The 21,359-nt window shown below is 37.6% G+C and overlaps 1 protein-coding gene across 1 annotated transcript; it reads right to left on the bottom strand.

Moving 5' to 3' along the window:
- Positions 1 to 9,231: 9,231 nt before the first annotated feature.
- On the bottom strand, positions 9,232 to 10,409 carry hoxd4a (homeobox D4a). Its single transcript, XM_067251571.1, has 2 exons — positions 9,941 to 10,409; positions 9,232 to 9,553 (listed from the first exon to the last, which is right to left on the bottom strand). The coding sequence occupies exons 1-2, from the start codon at positions 10,407 to 10,409 to the stop codon at positions 9,252 to 9,254; spliced, it is 771 nt and encodes a 256-aa protein (XP_067107672.1). The 3' UTR covers positions 9,232 to 9,251.
- Between the last annotated feature and the right edge of the window lie 10,950 nt (positions 10,410 to 21,359).

The following is a 21,359-nucleotide window of genomic DNA, read 5'->3' as shown; positions in this document are numbered from 1 at the left end:
TTTGAGAACTCAGAGCATAAAGGCCAGTGTAGCTCTATCCAATGGCATGGATGTTCTTGTACCACGTGGTTGGTGTTTCCCACCGTCTCTGGGTTCCGTGACCTAGGAGGAGAACAGTTGTTTAGGCTTATTGTTGAACTATACTTGAGCCTTAAACGCCATGAGTATACGACTACTTCTTGCTGAAATTTGATTCAGTCTTCATAAATGAGTTACATTTAACCAATTACCAGTATTCCGGATTCTAAAATGTGTCCTATTCTATTAACTGAACATATATGACTCCAGGGCATACACAGAGACCATCTCCCGAAGACCTTCTCCATACTCTCCCTTTCAAAACATTTGGCATTTGAGAAACAAAAGAGTTAAAGTTTAACCTGTGATTCAAGACTCTTTGTGTAACCCACTTTAGAAAAGAGCTGAATCAGCATTTGAGGTCGACACAATAACCCTTTCACTATATTTCAAAGCCCCAACAGACAAGATAATCTCTTTCTTCACCTCAACATACATGTATCTCTGCTAAATTCATGTCGAATGCGAAGTGGCCTAGCCTACACATTTTGTATATAAGCTTTAAAGTGGGACATTTTGAATTTTATTATTCTCTATAACTGAGGATATATTTTTAAACATTTTTACAACTAACACTTTTACGCTACTGGGGGCTAGTGATGCCGAGCGAATCATTTCCTGTCGAATATTTTCACTCTTATATTGGAACGCCCGTAGGGTAAATCTCCGTATAAATACCCTTTTAAAACGAGAGCATTGAATAAAGGACCTATTTGGAGCCTACAGCCAGTCAAATCCTCACACAATTTAACATACTTAATAATGTTAGAAAGTCTTATAGGCTACGTGAAGTAGGCCTACAGAAATGAAGACAACCATATACAGTAGCCGAAAACAGTCTTCGCGCAGTGCATAACAATTCACCTGTCACGGTGGACCGCAACAAAATTTATGACCACAAATGTTATGGTCGTAAACGCCTTGGAGAGGAATGAAAGGAAAAGCCCCTTAAGACTGGCCACCCTCAGAAGTGTAAAACTAAGCGTAGGAGGAAGGCAAGCTAAAGAATTTCATACTCCGCAACTTCTCTATGTAAGAGTCATTCCGTAGCCTATAAATGGTGCCTCGACAATCATTCTTCATTGCATAAACTGAGCTCGTGCACAGGCTACACACATTTATAAGAGAAATATATTCATTTGTAAAGGAAAGCATCGGCATTGAAGAAAGGAAATTCTGAATATGGACTAAAATGGTCTGACTGGTGACATTTTGTCAAATCTAATTGTATCGTTTTATTTACATTGTGTGACTGCACACGCAGTTGTTTATTAATGTGTCTTTTGGATCTCTGTATTGGTTGTAGTTTTAGTTGTGTTCAGCGTTAAATTTAGGCCTAGCTTATATTACAGTTTGATCTGGCTCGAACATACTTGCGTTCACGAGATTAACTGATGAAATTATTTTTACGAGCTATGTTTGAATGCTTGAACAATCTTAAAGGACGATAGGCAGCACCATAGTCCACATAGACTGTTTTCGTCCCTTAACTGCGGCTTTACTTATTTTAAATTGTTACAGTAACGATTAGCAAAGAGAGAAGGCCTAAGGCCCAGATTAATATAACCTGCCTCAATTTGATTAGACAGGAACAATGAAGTACGTAATAAACTGTATTTAATTCGATTTATTCAAAAAAATATGACTATTTGATATTGAATTGATTCAATAAAGACATTTTGCTCACCGTATTTTGTGCGAATCCTTTGTATTTTCCCTCACGCGTTCATCATTGCTTCCACCTGGCCCTGAAACAGAAAACAATGCATTGGTTAAATAAACCGCTATTCACCTCCATTGCAAACATTCGATTGAAGGAAATGCAGTACGGCCTAGTGTGGGTTTAAAGGCTATCAAGTGCCATTTGGAGTTGCATTGCCACATATGGAATTTTTGTATAATTTAGGCCTATTTAACTTCAACTTCACAACACATTTGTGGTATCAGTTGTAACGCATTAATATTTAATTTAGAGATGAACCACCCAAAAAATAGATGGTCATCTCTTGGTCTGTGCAAACCATTCTCTCACATTAACTGTTAGCTTTGGGGGGGGGAAGTCTTAGCTGGCAATTCTACACAAAGAAGAGTCGTCCAAAATATTTAGCAGTCATAAGCCTTTTGGGTGACCTTTGGCTCGTTCAGCAATAACTCAAAGATTAATGAACAACGAGAGGAAGGGACTAAAGTTAGCCACATTGAAACCCTAACCACAGAACTTTTCACAAGTGTTTTAAATCAGAAACCCTGGCTGAGACTCTGGAGCTTGGTCTCCTAATTTGGAATTTAACATCAGAAATAAGCAGTTACTGCTATGTTTCTGGAACTTTTAACACTGGCGCTTTAGCCTACAGCTGTCTCGCCTGGGATGTATTTGAGAATAGCATATCTCCGATTTTTCTTATAAATATGGGGTTGCATCCACTTGAAACTGAGAAATTCATCTGAGACTGTTGGAAAAATGTTACGTTTTAAGTGGGCTACTTTGGAGGGCGTATAGTTCGGCCAGACATGGTCCTCTTTTGAGACAACAATGTTTCTCGCCCACGCACTGTTACGGTAAGTTTGGTATATACAATGGAAATTGCACTGGGAATTGTATTAAAAATGTAGGACAAGTGTTATTACTTCATCCTTATTCTCAAGCAGTCACTCTGGGGTTTTAGTCGTTTCGAGTATCTGGAAAAAACCTTCACTTTGTTTACGTACGGAAATTGAGGTAGAAATTGCTTTAGTGGATCTTACAACCTAATGTCTCTCCGAATACTTTTTACATTTTAACCTACCCTTTAACAATGTGATAATAATATTATGTATTCACTGATTAAATTGTAAAACATTTATACATTTAGGTCAATTGTATGTGGTTGCTGCTCTATATAGGCTAGTTGATTGACTTTTTAAAAAGTAATTTGAAAATTCAAGACTTAAAATATATCACATCACTTCATCTAATATTTCTTTGTTGCCTATTTAATATTAACAGCAGCCTTCCGTCTCAGTAATGGTTAGTGTAGTCAAAAATACATGCTCGATAATTCAAAAAAGGTTGAAGGTAGCTGTCACAACAATAGCAATGAAAACAATTGCATATAGCCTATGTAATGTGTTATTTTAATATTCCTGACCTTATTCCATAAACATAATTGAAATTAAATATTGATACACATATAGGCTATATGCAAACTAAATAAACATATATGCTACTATTGGAATTTACTTGATCAACTGATCATAATGCTGTGTTTAATGTTTGCTATTGTTTCCTAACAAGCAATTTTCCAAATATTTTTAAATACAAAGTCAACCATCGAAATCAATGTATAACAATGGTAACATTGCAGGTTAACGAAGCCATATAGTTGAAACCACATAAATCATGTCTAACATCACTGTGACGATAAGACAACAAATTAATGTGATTTACGATCTAACAATCTGTGAGTCAGAATGAAAAGTTTTTCTGCTTCTTTCTTTCCTTGAAGTCAGTTTTCATAAAAATGCAAAATCAGCTGAAAACCTACCATCAAAATACATCTGTCCAAAGTAACCTTTCAAAACGGTGATTCTAAATTGTGAATACGCCTCGAAATTCCATATCTGGTCCTTATGGCTCTAGTTACCGGGGAGGACGGTATTAATAAAGATCTCCTCCTTTGAATGGAATACATCATATTTATTCTCTCGCATTATGTAAAACCATGGTTAAAGGTTGCATTTTGCCATGCAATTGCTTACCTGCAGTGTCAATTTATCATACCAATGCTGCTCAGTCTCAATTCCTTTCCATGCAGTCTCTAGGATATCCTTCACCCTTTGTCTGCAGACAATACTGTCCTAAACCTGATCTTGCTGTTTTTCAGACATTTCCATATACCAATGCAGACAGTATTCCCGATAGAATGGAAAGACTCACGTTCAACTACCAATAAAAAACGAAGAAGGTATCCTTATTCCAGAAAAAACGTTCCTGGCAATCAATCACCCACTGAAATATACTGAATTTCTGAACAGTATCACAGTTGGAGCAAACATTAGGATTTTGGGTGTTTCTGAACCTTTATGATGACAAATAAAGGCACAGCCTTAAAATACAAGCATATTTGTTCACGTGATCCAGATGCCAGATTGTTCTGATTGAGGCTGCTTCTTCAACCAAGCCTTACCTCACAAATCCATTTTAAAATGGAAGAGTATACATTTCATTATCTGTGATGAAAATGCAACGTTGTCATAGGGTTTTTCTCGTTTACATCTTTCCTCTGCATGAATACAGAGAAAGGGTTGTCCTTACTGGCACACATTTACACGACTCGATTTAAGAGTCGTTATGAGACTATTTGCTTCACACTTTTTGGTGTTTATGGTTTTTACAATGGTCTATGCATGTTCATCTTTTGCTCTGACAATTTTACAATTATCACCCAGTAAATTGGCATGATTTGTGAAGTCCAATTCCAATTCTTATTACACTGTATTTTGCAATTAAATACATCTGGGGTATTAAAATACAAAGGAAGCATTTTCATTTGTTGATTTTCATTTGGATTTCTCATTGCTACTCTTCTTTAACATTCGATACCGGACGGACTAACCAAAGGTCTGTTTTGTATTAATTTGGAAATATTTACAAAGGGACGAATGAGTTATAGTCTAACGTTTGGGCATATAGTTAAAAAAAGGGGTCCGAGATTGTATTCAAATAAACACGTTGCGAACCCCCTTTTGTCTCTTGTGTCTATTTTGCTCCCAGCTCACACATGGTATTTTAGAGAACAACACGGGAAATGGAAGAAACATTTTCTTTCTATAATCACTGTTTTCGATGTAAACATCTTCAAAGGACAATTTGCCAGAAAAAAAAGTCAATTGGAAGATGGAGCTGTGGAGCCATAAAGCCGGTGGGGAAGCTGGCCGAGGTACCGTGCACCGTGGAAGAGACGCTGGAGCAACGACGCAGCATATGTTCGGGGGGTAATAAAAGTGAAAGATTTACAGTCTTCGCCCAGCCCCCCAACAGCCTCACACCCTTTCAGGAATTACTGAGAATGATTTACAACGAGTCAGATAACTGTCAACCCGTTCAAACACAACTTCCACAACTCAAGGAAATAAATTTCGTATTACTACGCTAACCATTAAAACATAGTTAAAGACGCGGTTTTGTCTAAGTCCAAACGAAGGAGAAGGATTCCCTTGATATTTGCGGTTATATTAACGTATCGAAGGCCTTTTGACGCTTTCCACACACAAAAAGCAATAGTCTAACAAATATATTTCACCGACATTAAGGCTCTTTTTCTGCCCTTTACAATAAGTGACTGAATGGGTTTTTACGACTTTCTGAAGGGGCCTTATACACCCCACCAAAACAAACTCACACCGTACAAACCATTCTCATAACACAGCAAAATATATGTAGTAAATATATAGTATAAGCATCCAAAGGGATACCTTTGCACTGTTAACTCTCCTATAAAATATTGACACTGCTGACCATTTCAATAGGTTTCTTCTCATAGAAAGTACAGCATTGAGGAGACTATTACAAGTTCAGTCTGTCGAAGGAGCACATCAAAGGGCACTATTTATCAAATATCTGACAGATATGGTCATTTACCATCTTACTCAAAAAAAGAGGCTGAAATATTTACCTACCAAGCTTCCATTGGTTCAGATGCTGTGCTAAAGAGATGGCTACAGTTGCGTTGAGTATCAGACCGTTTGGATATTATTTTCTTGGGATCTCTTCAGTTTTCAAGTCTGATAGAGTCCTTGCGATTAATGACGACGCCGTGTTTCTAGGGGACGTGCTGCATTAATTATTTAGACAATCACGTGGTCAGAAATAGAGAGAGGAGCGGTATAGTCTCCGAATTATATCTTCGAATGCAGACAGCGCAGTTTAATACATCTTAAGGGGCTGTCTCGCTTGGCGAAGACAGTTTCTACGAACAGCTGGAAATCAAATATGGCCGTATGAAAGCCATTGTGAGCGCGGCAATGGTGTATTCCTATTCGGTGCAGTGTCATTGAAAGCGGCACTAGGCATGGCTCTCATTTATTGCTTTCAGACATGTAGGTCAACGCACACTGCCCGTTTTAGGGCTGGTCTGATATGTGATTGCTTTTTCTCACATGATTCAAGAAATTCAAAATGTTCCAATGCTCTTGTCAGGCTACATCAGAGACGACTACAGGTCAATATTCATGTCTCAAAACATTGACTTGCACTTTCAACATAACATGAAGAATTTAATTTTACATAAGCTATGATACTTTGTCATTGACAATGCCATGTTTCTGTCAATGTCAACCACTGTTATATATCGGTTGGAATGGGGAAACGTCATTTTGCATCATTACCATGGCTTGCCATTATATGATAGCCTATAGTTAAATTGAATTTGATAAGAGGGTAGCATATACGAATAAAATAAGGTGAATGTGTTTCAATAGCCTAAATATGTGCCCATTGAAGCAAACCGAATATAGCCACACTCTCCAATGCGCACGCACAGCCACGTTCATATTCCCACACACACACGCACGCACGCACACGCGCACACACTATGTCTCTATCTTTCTGTCTTTCTGTCTCTCACAAACACACAAACATTATTTATTTCTCTCACACGCAAATGCGCGTGCATGCACACACGGACACAATGCCCTACAAGCCCATATCCGCTCCAGTGTGAGCAGTTAGATGGGCCCTGGACAAATTCAGATGCAGCCTGTCATTCCACTCATGTATTTGTACCACTTTCACAAGTATATGTCTCAATTCTCCTGCCTCCTGGGTGGGCCTGTGCATCTTTACAAAGACTGAGACCAGAGTGAGGCGGGTTTTCAGTCCACCTAAAGAGTTTCAGAACGCGTCATCTACTTATTTCGAGCCTTGCTCGGTATACCGGAGATATACATGCATAAATATCAGTTTTTCGAACGTCTCCTCTCAGTCTAGTAGTAGTGCTGGTATATGCATGGCTGGAGCCGCTTGACCAGATCTTGGGTTATGGTGAACCACAGAAAGAAATGTTTCTTATGTAATGTTAAAGGCTGGATGAGCGCGAAACCTTAACTAGACAACCAATATGATATGCCTCAAAATCCACGGTTTCAGACCGTTCCTTCTTGTGTATATACAACGAATTTGAGTAGGCTATATTGTTTACTTGGCCTAAAGGAGTGAATTGCATTGGCCCATGTATCTTCATGGTTTATTGAACTAACTTTAAACAGGAAAGTAATGCAAATTTTCACCAAATTTTTAGTTCGAGGCTTATAGCCTGCTCCCAGCAGCCTAAAACAGCACAACTGCTATAGAACGTCTAACAGATGGCTTGACACTAACGTGATTAAAGAGTCCAAATCATTGATTAGACAAACAAATTGTGAATATTATTTAAAATAGCTGCATAAATCTCGAATCAAAGTCAGTGTCTCAACTCTATAATGCATATCAAGTAAAAATCTTTATTTTTCCAATAAACTTTCCAAACAACAACTGGATGCACGATACAAGATAAAAAGTGTGTACAAAAATAAAATCAGAGATATTGCATATTAACATAGTGACACACAAATACATAAACTTTTGGGGTGCATCTGTTTGAATAAATATTGGCCTTTAAAATAACATAAGTTTAACCATGGTATACAAGCATTCAATAGTCTATTGCGTCTCAAACTAGTGGGGAAAAGTCCTTAAATGAAACTCAATGCGAATAGCTCCTGAATGGCTGTAGGTCCGGCGGGTCAAGGGTTTAGAGGTCAGTCCTCGCGGCTGAAATCTGTCTAAGGGATAGAGACAGTGTCCTCTGGATGAACCTGCAGCTGAAGCTTTGTCGAACTTCAGTTGAAATACCTTTTCAACTCCTCATCGTGAAGACTTCAGAGAGAAGACGTCTTCGCAATGTGTGAGCTCCTTGCTTTTTGTCAGGAGGACAATGATAGGAATAATACAAGAATATCTGTCTTAAAACATGACATGAATGCCTCGGGTTTGTTGTGTGTAAATGGATGGCTATGGTTAGATTTTAGCAGCTAAGCTTATAGGCCTATTTACTAAACTATTTTACCTTGCATACAAATTTAACCATGCTCATAATTCACAACAGTTTTAAACGTATTTTAGCCTAAAATAAATGTTCATCACATATGTTTAAAACTGTTGTGTACAATAAATGTACAAATATATTTAAATAAATAATAATAATGAAATGTAAACACTACATTGGGGAAAACATCACCTTTTCTCAAATTCTAGTTTTATTTCTGTTTTATTTGATTACTGGTCCAAAACTAACGAATCACAACTAACACATATCAATTTGTTACCATGCAGGAACAAGAGGACTTGTAAGATTTTCAGATGCCATGGGAGAGCCTTTTAAAATGTACATTGTTTACAAGGATGTCAAGGGAGATTTATAACCATAGGGGCACTCAGAACTGTTAACTAACGGGAATGTTTTCATTTAAGATTAAAATTATGCGGGTTTATACAAGTTTATTGTATTAAACTTTAGGCCTATTTGCGTCCACAATTTCATGTCCCATTGCACCTTCTAAAAAACACTGAATTGAATATTTCTAGTTGGTTTGGCAAATTAATATATTGATATTGATATAGGCAACGAATGTGTCTATGGATGTTGTCTAATTTCACATTTAACTAGGCTACATTGTGCAACACATTTATGTAGTTTCTAATGGCTTACGCGACAATATCTTTCCAACTCAATTTGTTCAAAAAGCTCACCTGATATTACCTCTTCCCCATTTGGCATGACATTTCAGGTCGTGTTTTAACTGTGGTGAATGCACGACAGGGTGGAAAATGAACTACATCCTCCAGCTTCAGCGGAGGATTGTCATAAAATGTCTTCCATGTGCAGCTATCCAAAAGGAAACGTTTTCGTTCGATTCACTGTCCTTGAATCTAAAACTCGTCCTTTGTACTCAACAGTAATAATGGTTGATTTGGACAATAATGGGTCAACACATCCAAGAATCCAACTGAATATAGGTATACGGTTGGGTGACTCTTTCATGTTAAATAGAGATTACCAAAATGCCACAATTTGAGACATGCAAAGTCAAATAAGCTACAGCGTTGTCCTTTATGTACATTTCACTAGTAAAAGAGTTAGAAGTTTCCATCTTATTCATAAAGTTGTAATATCAGTCTGAATTTCCTTCTGAATACTTTGTAAATGTTGGTTGGAGGATGACGCTGATCTCCCCTTTGTATTAGGTAGTTTATGGTCTTTTTTCCATTTCATTCTTCTGTTTTGAAACCAGATTTTGATCTGTCGCTCGGAGAGACAGAGTGTGTGGGCAATCTCTATCCGCCGTCTTCTGGTCAAATACCTGTTAAAATGAAATTCCTTTTCCAATTCCAAAACTTGCTGTCTTGTGTAAGCTGTCCTTGATCGTTTGGGCTCAGGACCAGTGTAATCCGTATTCACTGTGAGAGAGAAAACATGAGAGTAACTAAATGTAACTTCGGAAAATATTACAAAAAACATTTACCCGGTGCGCTCAAACTTCTAAATTAAAGTTAACAATGGTTCAACTTATTCTACAAACGAATATTATTAAGTGAATACATAGCTGGATGTTGTTGTTATATTTACTCTTTGAGTTGTCTGTATCAAGTATGTCATATCAGCCAATATGTCTTTTTTAAGAGCTCTATGCGACGGTGAGCGTAGCGGCCTATTTCCTGAGCAATGAAAATTTATGGCTGGTGTAATTGACGGGCCCTTCAAAGAAGCCCATAAATATTTCACGGATAAAATGCTGGACCTCAGTTGGCCCTGTGGAGAAGTGCACGGTAGAAAGTGTATCTTACCAGTAGTAACGTGGACTTTCTTCATCCAAGGGTAAACTACTGCAGGCTGCTTGGCTTGTATCCCGTTTTGGTTCTTTGTGTTTTGTTGCTGTCCACAAGTCCTGGGACCAGCCATTTGGGCCGGGGCACTCTGCGTGGTCTGGTCGGTGAAAGGGCTTGGATGGCTGGTTCTCTCCTGTACATGACCCCGTGGCTGCACTGTTGAGTCCTGCACCGTGGTACACCCGAAGGGCTGCTCTGTGTAGTTTGGCCGTGGATAGATTCCTGGATGCTGGAAGTCTGTGTCCTGCGATGGACTGTAGTAGCCCGAGCCCTGGTCAGGTATATAGCTATTCTGTGAATATTCCTCACACGGAGGAAATTTTGGATCCACATACTTAGAGTTCACCAAATACGAACTCATGGCCATTAATTTCTGAAGGTAGAAAATACTAATTTTTCTCGAGTTGTCTTTTTTTCCTCCCTCCATAAAGCCCTCCTACTTGCTATCAACTGAATAAAGTTAGGGAGCCATGTGACTGAATTGGCCAATGGAGGTGAAGGTAGTCCAGAGACGGATAAATACACACCTAACAGTAATTTTCGCTAACTTCACAACACAGCTCAGTAATCTAATACAACTGGTTGCAAAGAGCAGGTTTACAACATGAACAAAATTACAATTCAGAAGCATTTAATTGGTAATTTATTGGAATGACAAGTTCTCAATATTATTAAGATAGGCTAATACCATATTATCTGAATAGAATTAGCGGTGGATAGTCTATACATTCAGATGTTATACAACAATGTGGTTAATATGTTTAATGTTCTACAATATTTAATTAAACTATAGCCAGGTTTGACAGATAAACAAACAAAAGATACAAACCCTGCCTTGCCACAAGAAGAATGAGCATAAAGCCATGGAGACAATTGAGAGGCCCAGTCTTTGTCATGAAGGGGTCATCCAAAAGTTACATGAATCTCATCATTTAATTTGCCTCAACGCTTTCAACAACCTCCAGAAATAAAAGAGTTAAGATATTCTAACTTAATTGCCATAACTTCATGGCTCCCCGGTGTAAACGTGTTGAAATAGTTTATGTCATGCTTTGTTTCTGTAATTTAGACTATTTGATCTCAAACGGGTCATTATTACACGTGGGCAAATTTTTTCAAAGTTGTATATAATTCCTCAGATTACATAGTTTCATTGTCCATTGACATGACGACATCCATTGATACAACTTTGTGGCAGTACATGTCATTTGCAAAATTTGTTCAGTGAGCATTGCAGTATAAAACAATGATGATTCCCGTACACTGTTTTAAATAAGTAATCTCAACATCAAATATTGTGTTTACAATGTTTTACTAACACTATAACATCCGTGTAATGGACATGGACGTCACATCCTCTCATGACCAAGATCTAGAGAAAAATCATATGAGTCGACGTTTTTGCATCGACCATATACTCCCCTAGGATCGAATCTGTGACTATGGTTTCATCACACAAATTCGGTTCTACAGGGTATATATAGACGACGGAATATTTGATGTATATTATGTTCCAACTAATATACTAATACACACAATTTTCAACATTGTGTTTTTAACTAATTGTATTAGCCAAACATCACTGCTCCAAATATTCAGCTACGATAGCCCACTGTAAATAACACTAGGATATCATACAAAGTGAAGACCTATATTCGATTAGGCCTGTATTCCATTCGTTTATAGCATTTACTGGATGAAACAGGATTGTGGAAAGGGCCAATGGTTTGCTAAATTGGATGAAGACATTAAATTGAATGACATGTAGGCTAAACTCAGGTTTTCCAGCCGGCTATATCCAACGTCTGAAGCTTGACTGTTGAGTGGACACATACGGCAAAAGGCCAAAGGACATGGGTCAAACTAAATAATTTACAAACATATCAAAAAGTTTAATTATTTGTATTTAGTCAACAGCTCAGAGTCCAAAAGTTCACGAATTCCTCTTGACCCATCCGTTACCGTCTGCTGCAACTCCAGGGTCATGGGAAGGCGGGGGCTACCGAAATACGTCCTCGTTCTATGTGATTAGGCATTTATGGCTTTTCTATCACATCATTCGTTTTATAGGCCAGTTGACTTAACAAACAATTCGCTATATCCATATTTTATAAACATATCCAAGTCATAAGAAACTACTTTAGTGGACGCCATTCAACAACTTTGTCTATCACCTTTGTCTATCATAGAAACCAGTCCGCAGAAACTGCCAGATAATCAGATATAGTCAGTTTCTTTGATTTAATGGCATGCAGTAGCCTATGTTGACTACAGGCCTATGCTAATGACTGTATGCTTCATAGCAACATTTACATGTGTGCATTTTGAATTGCATGAAACTGAATGGTATTTCCAAATCTCGAAAGACGTATTAAAGATAAATAGTCCACAACTCAATAAAAAAATATGATATAAAGATTTCAAAAATTTTCAGACTGGGTGACCTGAGTTTCACCTTGCCCTGCGACTTGTTCAGAAGGGGTCAAAGCCGAGATGGTCTGAGTAGCCACAGACGAACACAAGAAAGATAACGTCAGCACTTTACACTGGCTGATCTGTTTTCATTTTCATTCCACACATTTCATAGCAACTGTTCAATTAAAATTTGCTTAATCCATTTCTCAATAGGCCTATTAATTAGACTACTGATAAATTGCTGAAGTCAGGCCGTATATAGCATAAGTATTATTTTGAATTTTATTTTAAAAACGGCATTGATGACAGTTTCTATGATTATTCTGGAACCAAAAAAGAGAAAGAAAATGTGCATAGACCATTGACTAAAGTTAATTGCTATCTGAACACTGAGTCAAATAATTTAAAGAATAGACAAAAAATGTTTAGCTATGAACATAATGCAGTCTCCATTGTGCTATTTCAAACGTGTATAAGGAAATGAAGGAATAGTTAGGCAATTGCAACATCCAAGTGATTTCATCCTAGGATTCAGATAATGAAAAATAAAAAGTATTTGAATAAACAAACTCAATGTTTGATGAAAAAAAAGTCAGATATTCATTGATTTTGCCAGATAGACAAAAAAACGTGGATTAGAGAGAGAGACCCCTACCCTAGGTGGCAGATAGAGCATATACAATGCAAAGAAAGATAGGGTAAATTAATCTCCAAAAGGTAGGCTATGCCTTCATAAACGAATTGTTAATTTTATTGACAAAAAGCCATTTGCTCAACTGTTGCTTGGGCTAAATATTGGGCGCGTCTTTCGCAGGTCACAGATATCTAAGTATTTTGTGATTTACTTTGATTCGTGATAAGACAAGCACATATAAAAATTAAAAATACATTTTTAACACGTGATGAGTAAAACAACAAAAAATAAGTACAGACACAATGAGGCAACTTCACCAAGACAACCAACATTGTAAACAACTGAAGTTCAAGTGAATTTCATAGGCTACTTAAACAACATTTTAAGTGCAAAGACTTTTGTTGACATTTGTACAAAATAATTGTTGTACAAAGTAAACAATGTAACAATTGGCCATGTTACAAAATAATTGTTATACAACGTAAACAAGGCCATGTTGATATACCAACGCCATATTAATTATTTAAATAATTGGAATTTCAGGCTGTGGATACAATAGCCTACCTACATTTAGCTGCTTCAACATCCTAAACAATAATGGGTTATATACAGTAGGCCTATACAGAAGTAAGTTGTCTTGTTAGTCCTGTCATGTTCTAAACGAGCCTTGTTTTTTTCGCCAGTGAAACTAAACTGTATAGGCTACGTTATCCAGACTCGCAGACAGACGACATTTGATGACATCAGCTTGCGCATGCCACTGTCCACAAGCCTATCAAATAAAACGGTGCTTACCGCAACGATCACTGTAAAGGACTGGATATTGGTGAGCAAACGTATCCATATTCAGACACAATCAGAGGTGCATACTACCAATTCAAAGCTGTATTCCAAACCATCTGGACGGCCTTACTAATACACAATGAGAATTATATTTTGGCTTGTCAACTCCCAGGCCATAAAACAAAGTTTAATGGCATCACGTGCTCCCCCACAGCCATTCACGACACCGCGCTGGTACCATAAATAACGTTCAAAGTTGCACTTATTCAATAAGGGCGCATACACTAATGTCACTATAAAATAAAAGTAATAGCCACTGCAATGTGTACAATAGAGAGACATTTAAACGGAATATATGTGATTTCAGGTTAAAGTTTGAAATAAAATTGCACAAAGAAAGAATTTTTTAAAACTAAATTTGTGTATGTAGTCTACTAATTTTGGGCATAGATTTGATCACAACAGAAGTCGTTGTTAGGCATGACTGTCTTTCCTGAGTTGAAATAATAAAGCACAAGCAAACTTTTTTTCAAGCCTCATGGTCGATTAGGGATCACGTGATATTCATCCACGTGGATCGTAGTCGGTTCAGTTTGTGGTTCTTAAAAACGTAAAGCGTCCAAACTGCACAACAACACACTCTGGACTATGCTGTAGGTGTAACCCAAACATGACAGCAACATGATTCATAAAGCGTTTGCAAACAGTAAGGACTGGATAATACCGTGTAAAATACCCATTGTGCACAATTAAGGACAAATAATAACATTAACCCAAACGTCGCTGTCAAATCGTTCTGTAACATAACATTCTCCATGTTTTGCAGTAACCAATCATGTTTCAGTTCAGTGACCTACAAGGTGAAAAATGCGGAAAGGAAACTGACAAACTGCCTGTTGTTGGGCAATAGCGCCTCCTACTGGAACGTATAGCCTTTTTCAATTTTCTGACAAATGTGAGATATTTTGCCAAGAACAGAACATGTAACTTGTTGCTTTAGAATAAGATTGACAATTGCTTTGACTTCTAAATCCGAAATATAGACAAACACAAAATGGATGCCCCTTATTTGCATGGCAGTCAGTGTAACGGGATTTTAGGCGTACCTCATTTGTAGATTTGTTATTGACATGAATGATTCTTGAATTATGTTTGATCCCACAGGCTAATAACGCTTAACGCATTTTAATCATGACACACAGGGGTAATTCTATCTAACACCTGGGCATAATTCTCAGGAACAATTACCACCAGACAAGGAAGATTTGCCTGAATAAATATAATGGCCTAATATGTCACACACATCAAGTGTAAAGAAACAAGTTCAACAGAGACTAATAAGCATTTATGAAAGAATAGGCCATGATGTGATCCGGATATAGCTTGATAAGGGCTATAGCTGCAAAGTATGCTGTAGTTCCTAGGCCCCGATCTGGTATGCTTCGGGGTTCTCTTTTTGCCGCATTGCAGTAAGGCTGTAAATACTTTCGCAGCTGCCTGTCAAGCAACGGTGAAATACTGTCTTTGTTCCATTGCTCTCATCTCCAAGCAGTTGAAAATTTCCACGGAAAATGTTCAACTGCTGCTTAGAATGGAAGCCGGCATCCTTTAATTCTAGAATATGAAGACTATGTTTAGACTATAGAAATGAATTTGACTGTTTCCTGTTTGTCTTCAATAGCTTTGTATGTGCCCCATCTATCTGCCTACATTGGTTTATGTAAAAGTAGGTTTACTTGATTGTAATTTATTTGTATGTAGGCTATCGTAGTTTTACCTGGGATGTGGTTAGAGGTTTTCACAGCTTGTGTGACACGTTGAAATGAAAACGTTTTTAATACTTTTCATCAGCCCAAATGACATATAAGGCCAATTCCACCAGTTTACACTGTTGTGACACCACTGCATCAATTAATATCCATGTTAACGTCATTGCACATGCACTGGATAAAGGATTAAGCAAATGTATGTACAAATAATCTAATAGTTTTTAGGAAATGTGTTTTACAATAATATTTTACAAGTTTCAAAGAAAACGAAAGGAAACTCAATTTAAATAAAAATAAATTATTAGCTTGAATTTACTTATAAGCAATATTTATTCTGTTTGCAAACTCATTTTAACAAATAGCAAATCTATATCTTTAAGTATCGTGTCATGAGAGCAATTTTGCTCAAATGCAACTAGGCTAATAACCTAACATTTAGATAATGGTTTACTTTTGCTGATGCACCAACATTACCTCATGATACAAACGTATGAAATGCAGGCAAAATAAATGCTTACCTAATGGAGATATGTAATCCATGGCTTGTCTTGTGGTTCTGTTTGAGTAAAACATGTTGATGCTGTTGTCTGCAGCGTCGAGGCTCTCCTTTTGGCACATATTTAAGTTTGCACAGGTCTGAAACCTTTTCGTGACAGATAAAGCTAATTGTAATACAGTTGTTATAGTTCTGGACGAATTATTCACCGTGCAACCAGTAAAAGTAGACACATTTTGAGAGAGCAGACTTGCGTTTAGGTTGGGACGGAATAAATGCAGAATGCAGGGAAAAAATCGCCTGGGAAATCGGGAAAAGGGCCATAAAGACGTTTGCCTCTTGCACATGACCAGTGGCATCCAATGACAGGCGATAGAAGCACATAAAAAGGTCTATTGCCAAGTTGTAAATTGTCGTCCTACAAAGAGGAATTTGGACTGCAGCAATTCCTCCTCTTTGCGCATAATAGCATGCCTTTTCATTTATTCACCAGAAAAGCTCATCTTTCCCCGGCTTCTGTCATGTGCCATACCATAAAAATGGAATGTGTTAAAAATCGAAGTGAATAAAGTCATACTGTTTTGTCCATGGATTTGTATTTGTGTTGGCTATAATACTTAGTAAACTCACCTATTGTTCCACGTTTGATACATCCATGTCGGATTTCAAGAAGAGGGTTTAAAACGGTGTCCTTAAATGTTTGGTGTATCTTGATGTGTTAAACGTATAGTTCGTTTTGGTTCTCATACTTTTCATGTAAATTATAAAATTTTATTTTTTTAATTTTATAATATTAAAAATTATAAAAATAAACTGTGTATTTTGGGGATTAACAGATGGATACTACACAAACTTAAAACCTAACAGTGAACAACGATATAATATTAGACAATTAATGCAAGACTACTTAATATGTCCTGTTTCCTAAAGTATTAGTCCAAGTAGCCTAGGCTATGTCCTATAGGTGACGTTGCACGCTACTTATCTATAGTCTGGAAAGATTTAAAGTTAACGTATCAAACCACTCTAGATTACCGACAGTTTGAGATCACTAGACCATATTTAAATTATTGAGAGATTTGTACCCTAACTACAAAATCATTATAAGCCTAGGCCTGGTTCAGATTTTTGAATTTGAGCCAATGTGGTCAATCACTTATCAATGTTTAAAGTCTAGACTGATAGTTGTAATCAATGCAGGCTATATAATCAGAAACATGAGTTATAGGTCTATATGTGGAATCAAAACACTTTCGCTTGATAAAAACTGTGAAAAGCGTCTTTCATGATTTTCTGAGTGTCTGAAATGACAAAGAAACAATTCATAGGTTGACGTCTGTTTCCGAAATCATCTTGTAGATCGATCATTAACATCGCAAGAAGGATTAGGAGGGCTGTCCAAGGTGCTGAACGGAATCTTATTCAACCATCCATAACCTAATACTGTATTTTCATTTGTACCCTATAGCCTATTCAATGCTATAATTACAGAATAGCCTAATCGTCAAAGTTAAGAGCAAGTTGTTGGCTTATGCACTGCTAATAGGGTTGAAGGATCTTCAAAACATCTTCATGGTGGAAGCTGAAGAAGCTGAGAAGCGCTGTGTCTATGCCCCCGTAACCAAACTCCGAGTTGCAATCACGAAAAACGAGACACCTCATATCCTCTGGAATAGCTTAATTAAATCATTGGCAACCCAAACATTTGAGTGAAAGACGCCGAGTTGTGATTGTTCTGTCGCAACTTGAAGACTTTTGGAAAATAAACTTTAACCAAAATAAAAATTATTTGTCGGCACAGAAAACCTTTAGGCTATATCATAATTATTAGCTTTTATAGTTTTTAATTTATATCGTGTGTGGTTAAAAATAGTTCACATGATGTAGGCGTGCATAGCCTAGCAGGTGTTATGACAATCAGCGCGATGCATTCATGAAATGCTTAGGCCTATATACGTAATTCGCACACCATTTGATTAAATACACGTGTACCCTAGCCTAGTTCATTGAAAAATATACCAGTTTCAGTTTAATTTCTGTGAGAAAAAAAACAATATATATAGAATGATCATCTCTATCTTTACGCATCCTAGCCTTGTTTTAGGGTTGTCCTACTGGTGTCTCCACTGAGTCTCTTTGCTTAAAATGCATTTAGCGATCTACGACTGATCTGGAGCACTCGTTAATCTACGAGCATTTTCAAGAACCTCTTTAGCTACGATGGCTTTTGGAAACGGCCCCTAAAACTAAGATCCATCGCACGATGGATTCTACGATCAATTTAGGCTTACGATGCTTTTGGAAAACGCAGCCCAATGATTTGTCAATAAGGAGTATAGTTTGTATATTATAGAGTAGGTCTATAGTTTGTCAATGCGGAGTATAGCTTGACGGCAAACATTCATTCTAGTGTGGATGAACACAGTTTGGCTTCGTTAACATTATTTTGTTTCGAACAGTATTATTGTATTTATTTATTCAGTACATCCCCTTGATTTATTATCGTAAATGAAAAACATTAGCATAGGCCTACAGGCCATTGCTTAGATTATTTGTCTGAGAATTATTTAAACAACATTATTTCTTTCCAGAATTCGGCTGAAGTGGATTTATTAGATGTTTGTGGTCATTTCCCGCCTGCTGAATGAGGTGGTATGGGTGAAAAAACAACAACGAGTAGGCTACTTTGCAATGGACTAAGAACTGGTCTGAAACCATGCTTCATGCTTCAGAGAAACGCATCTTTAAGAAAACATGGCACCAACGATGATCGAACGATGCACGTATTTCATGGATTTCAATCCATGATTCATGGATTCAAGCATAAGGTCTGAAGCATTTCAGAATGTGTCGACCCATCTTTTGCCCTTCATTGAACTTCCATCTTTAAAGGCCCTACTCATTATACATAATCAATGACAGTTGGCCGATTCAATCGTATTAGGTAAAAAAAGTTGAAACTTTTCGTCAACATAAGGTATTACACAAGTCCTTATAGCTTAGGCTACGTGCTTTGAAAGCCAATTTTATTACAGTCATCCTCGAGGTCTGGTCCAGAAACGCCTGTGGACAGAGACGGGCTCTTTCATTTCATTCGCTCTGGTAGCTCGCCAGTATTACCACCACAGGATTTATTGTCGATGTATTGTAGCAGCTCGGTCTCTTGCGGTGTCGTAAAGAGCTGCTGTCTTTGTAAGTTATCGTATCTGAGAAATTTAGAGCAGTGGCAATGACACGTAATTCCACAAGGATTTGCTTGATAACGCCCGCTCTGGAATTGCATGCGTTCCAGCAAGATTATAAAATTATTTGACCTAACCTGTGATCGAAACTCGCATAGCAAAGACTGACAATAACCCCTGGATGTGGTAAATAGGTCAGTTGTGTGCTATAGCCTACTCCTTTTAAGCAAAACATACGGTTTAATTTATACTCGGATTGTATGGTCTAAAGAGGGTATAACGTGTTTCAATAAACCGTAAACGGAAGCACGGAGGCTAGAGGGCTTTAACACATCTGTAACACCTACAGATTTTTCGTCGATTCTTCTCATCAGGGCTAGTATGTCGGATACTGCTCTGTTACATCCACCTGTGCGATCAGTCATGTCCACTGCGATGATCAAATATCCTTTTGTAATACCACACGTTGCTGTATAGGCTAGGCTATGCTACTGAAGCCGTCCTGGTACCCAGTCTCAGTCAATACCTAGGCCTAATAGTAGGCTATTGGCTATTGTGCTGTCCATAATTTTGCAACTTTAAAGCAAGGTAAAGTTTAAACGCAAGGCAAAAATACAAAGTCAAGTTCTGAGTTAGGCTACATGTCTTACATTTTGTAATGTCCCCGTTATTTTGGGTTAGATGCATCATGTGTTTTTGATTAAATCTCTCCCAGATCGAGTTCCAAACTAGATAGTGGGCTAGGGTGCATAAAGGTCCCATCTTTATCGTTCACCCTAATAGTTATGACTATAAAGTATAGGCTATGTAGGCCTCCTATTTGTTTGTATTTTCTTAGTAGGCCTAGTAGGCTATTTCAGTATTTAAACGAGGTGTAGGCCTATATTCTGAAAAAGCAAAACAGAAACTGCAATCCCGTTCTTAAGTCAACAACAGTAAAAATATCAGAACGAAATGATTGTGTATTATTATAGGCTACTTATTGCCGTTTATGTGAACATACAAAGTTGGATTTGGCATAAATGATCACGATTGTTTGGCTACTATTGATTTGAATTTTTATTTTTGGTTATTTTTTGTGTAATTGTTGCGTAGGGCCTATGTCTATTAATATGAGTAAAATCACATTTTTACGCGTGGATAGCATTCATTCCGTGGTCTTAGTGCACCAGTTTGGCTTCATTAGCACTCTCGGGTCGAGCCACTGATATCGCCGTATATTCTAGTTCATTTGTCTGTAATAACCTCCTTTTTTTTACAGTGGTCCACGAAATGTTTTAATTATTAATGGAAAATCACTCGTTCTTTTGGAGGCGTGTTGTGTGTTAACCTACTGTTGGCAGAAATAGTGGTCCTTAGGACAACGTCGCCCTCTAGCGCTTTCGCAGACAAACCGTTAAACGTTGAGAGAAAACAGAAGGGTGCAGAAAGAATAACGTCCCATGACCCCAGCTGTGGCGTTAATACCATTTAGCCTAGTGCTTTGCGATGAGAATACACAGTTGGACTGTTTAATTTTCGCCTATAAGCATCACATTCGTAAAGGCCTACGTCGGTCTATTCACTGAATCCATTTACAAATAGGCTAATCGTAGGCTATATGAACATATAGGCTCAGACTATTGAATTTAATTCAATACACCCGTCATTTTGAAAGTAGGCTTGTCCTTTATTATGGTATTCCATTTCAAAAAAGGATTTGAAAAATCATAATTTTCGTCTAAGGAGTTCGTGTTCTCGGAGTCTACCAAGCAGCAGTCAAAGTGAAGTTTTGCTGTCTCAATTGGAAATGCAGTTGAAGAATAAACGTGACTTTCTATACTTTAGGGTGGGGGTGATTTCCTCTCTGTCACGAAGACAGACAATTCATCGACCAGACACTCTGTAGAAGAGTGTCTGCATTTTTGTTTGTCAGCAACGGATTCAAACACCCAAGCAGAGATTTTCAAAGGGGAGCGCAATTACTAGCTTGACCCATAAACTCATTTAGACCAGACGTCTAGCCATCGATATGGGTTTATTGGACCACGTTTCTTCCTGCTTTAAAGCAATTATACGTACAGGTTTGACAATGAATTCGAAATCCGTGCAACACCTC

Source organism: Osmerus mordax, chromosome 2, assembly GCF_038355195.1.
Source record: "Osmerus mordax isolate fOsmMor3 chromosome 2, fOsmMor3.pri, whole genome shotgun sequence".
NCBI lineage: Eukaryota > Metazoa > Chordata > Actinopteri > Osmeriformes > Osmeridae > Osmerus > Osmerus mordax.
The sequence above is the reverse complement of the archived record's forward strand: the minus strand, read 5'-3'. Positions and strand labels throughout refer to the sequence as shown.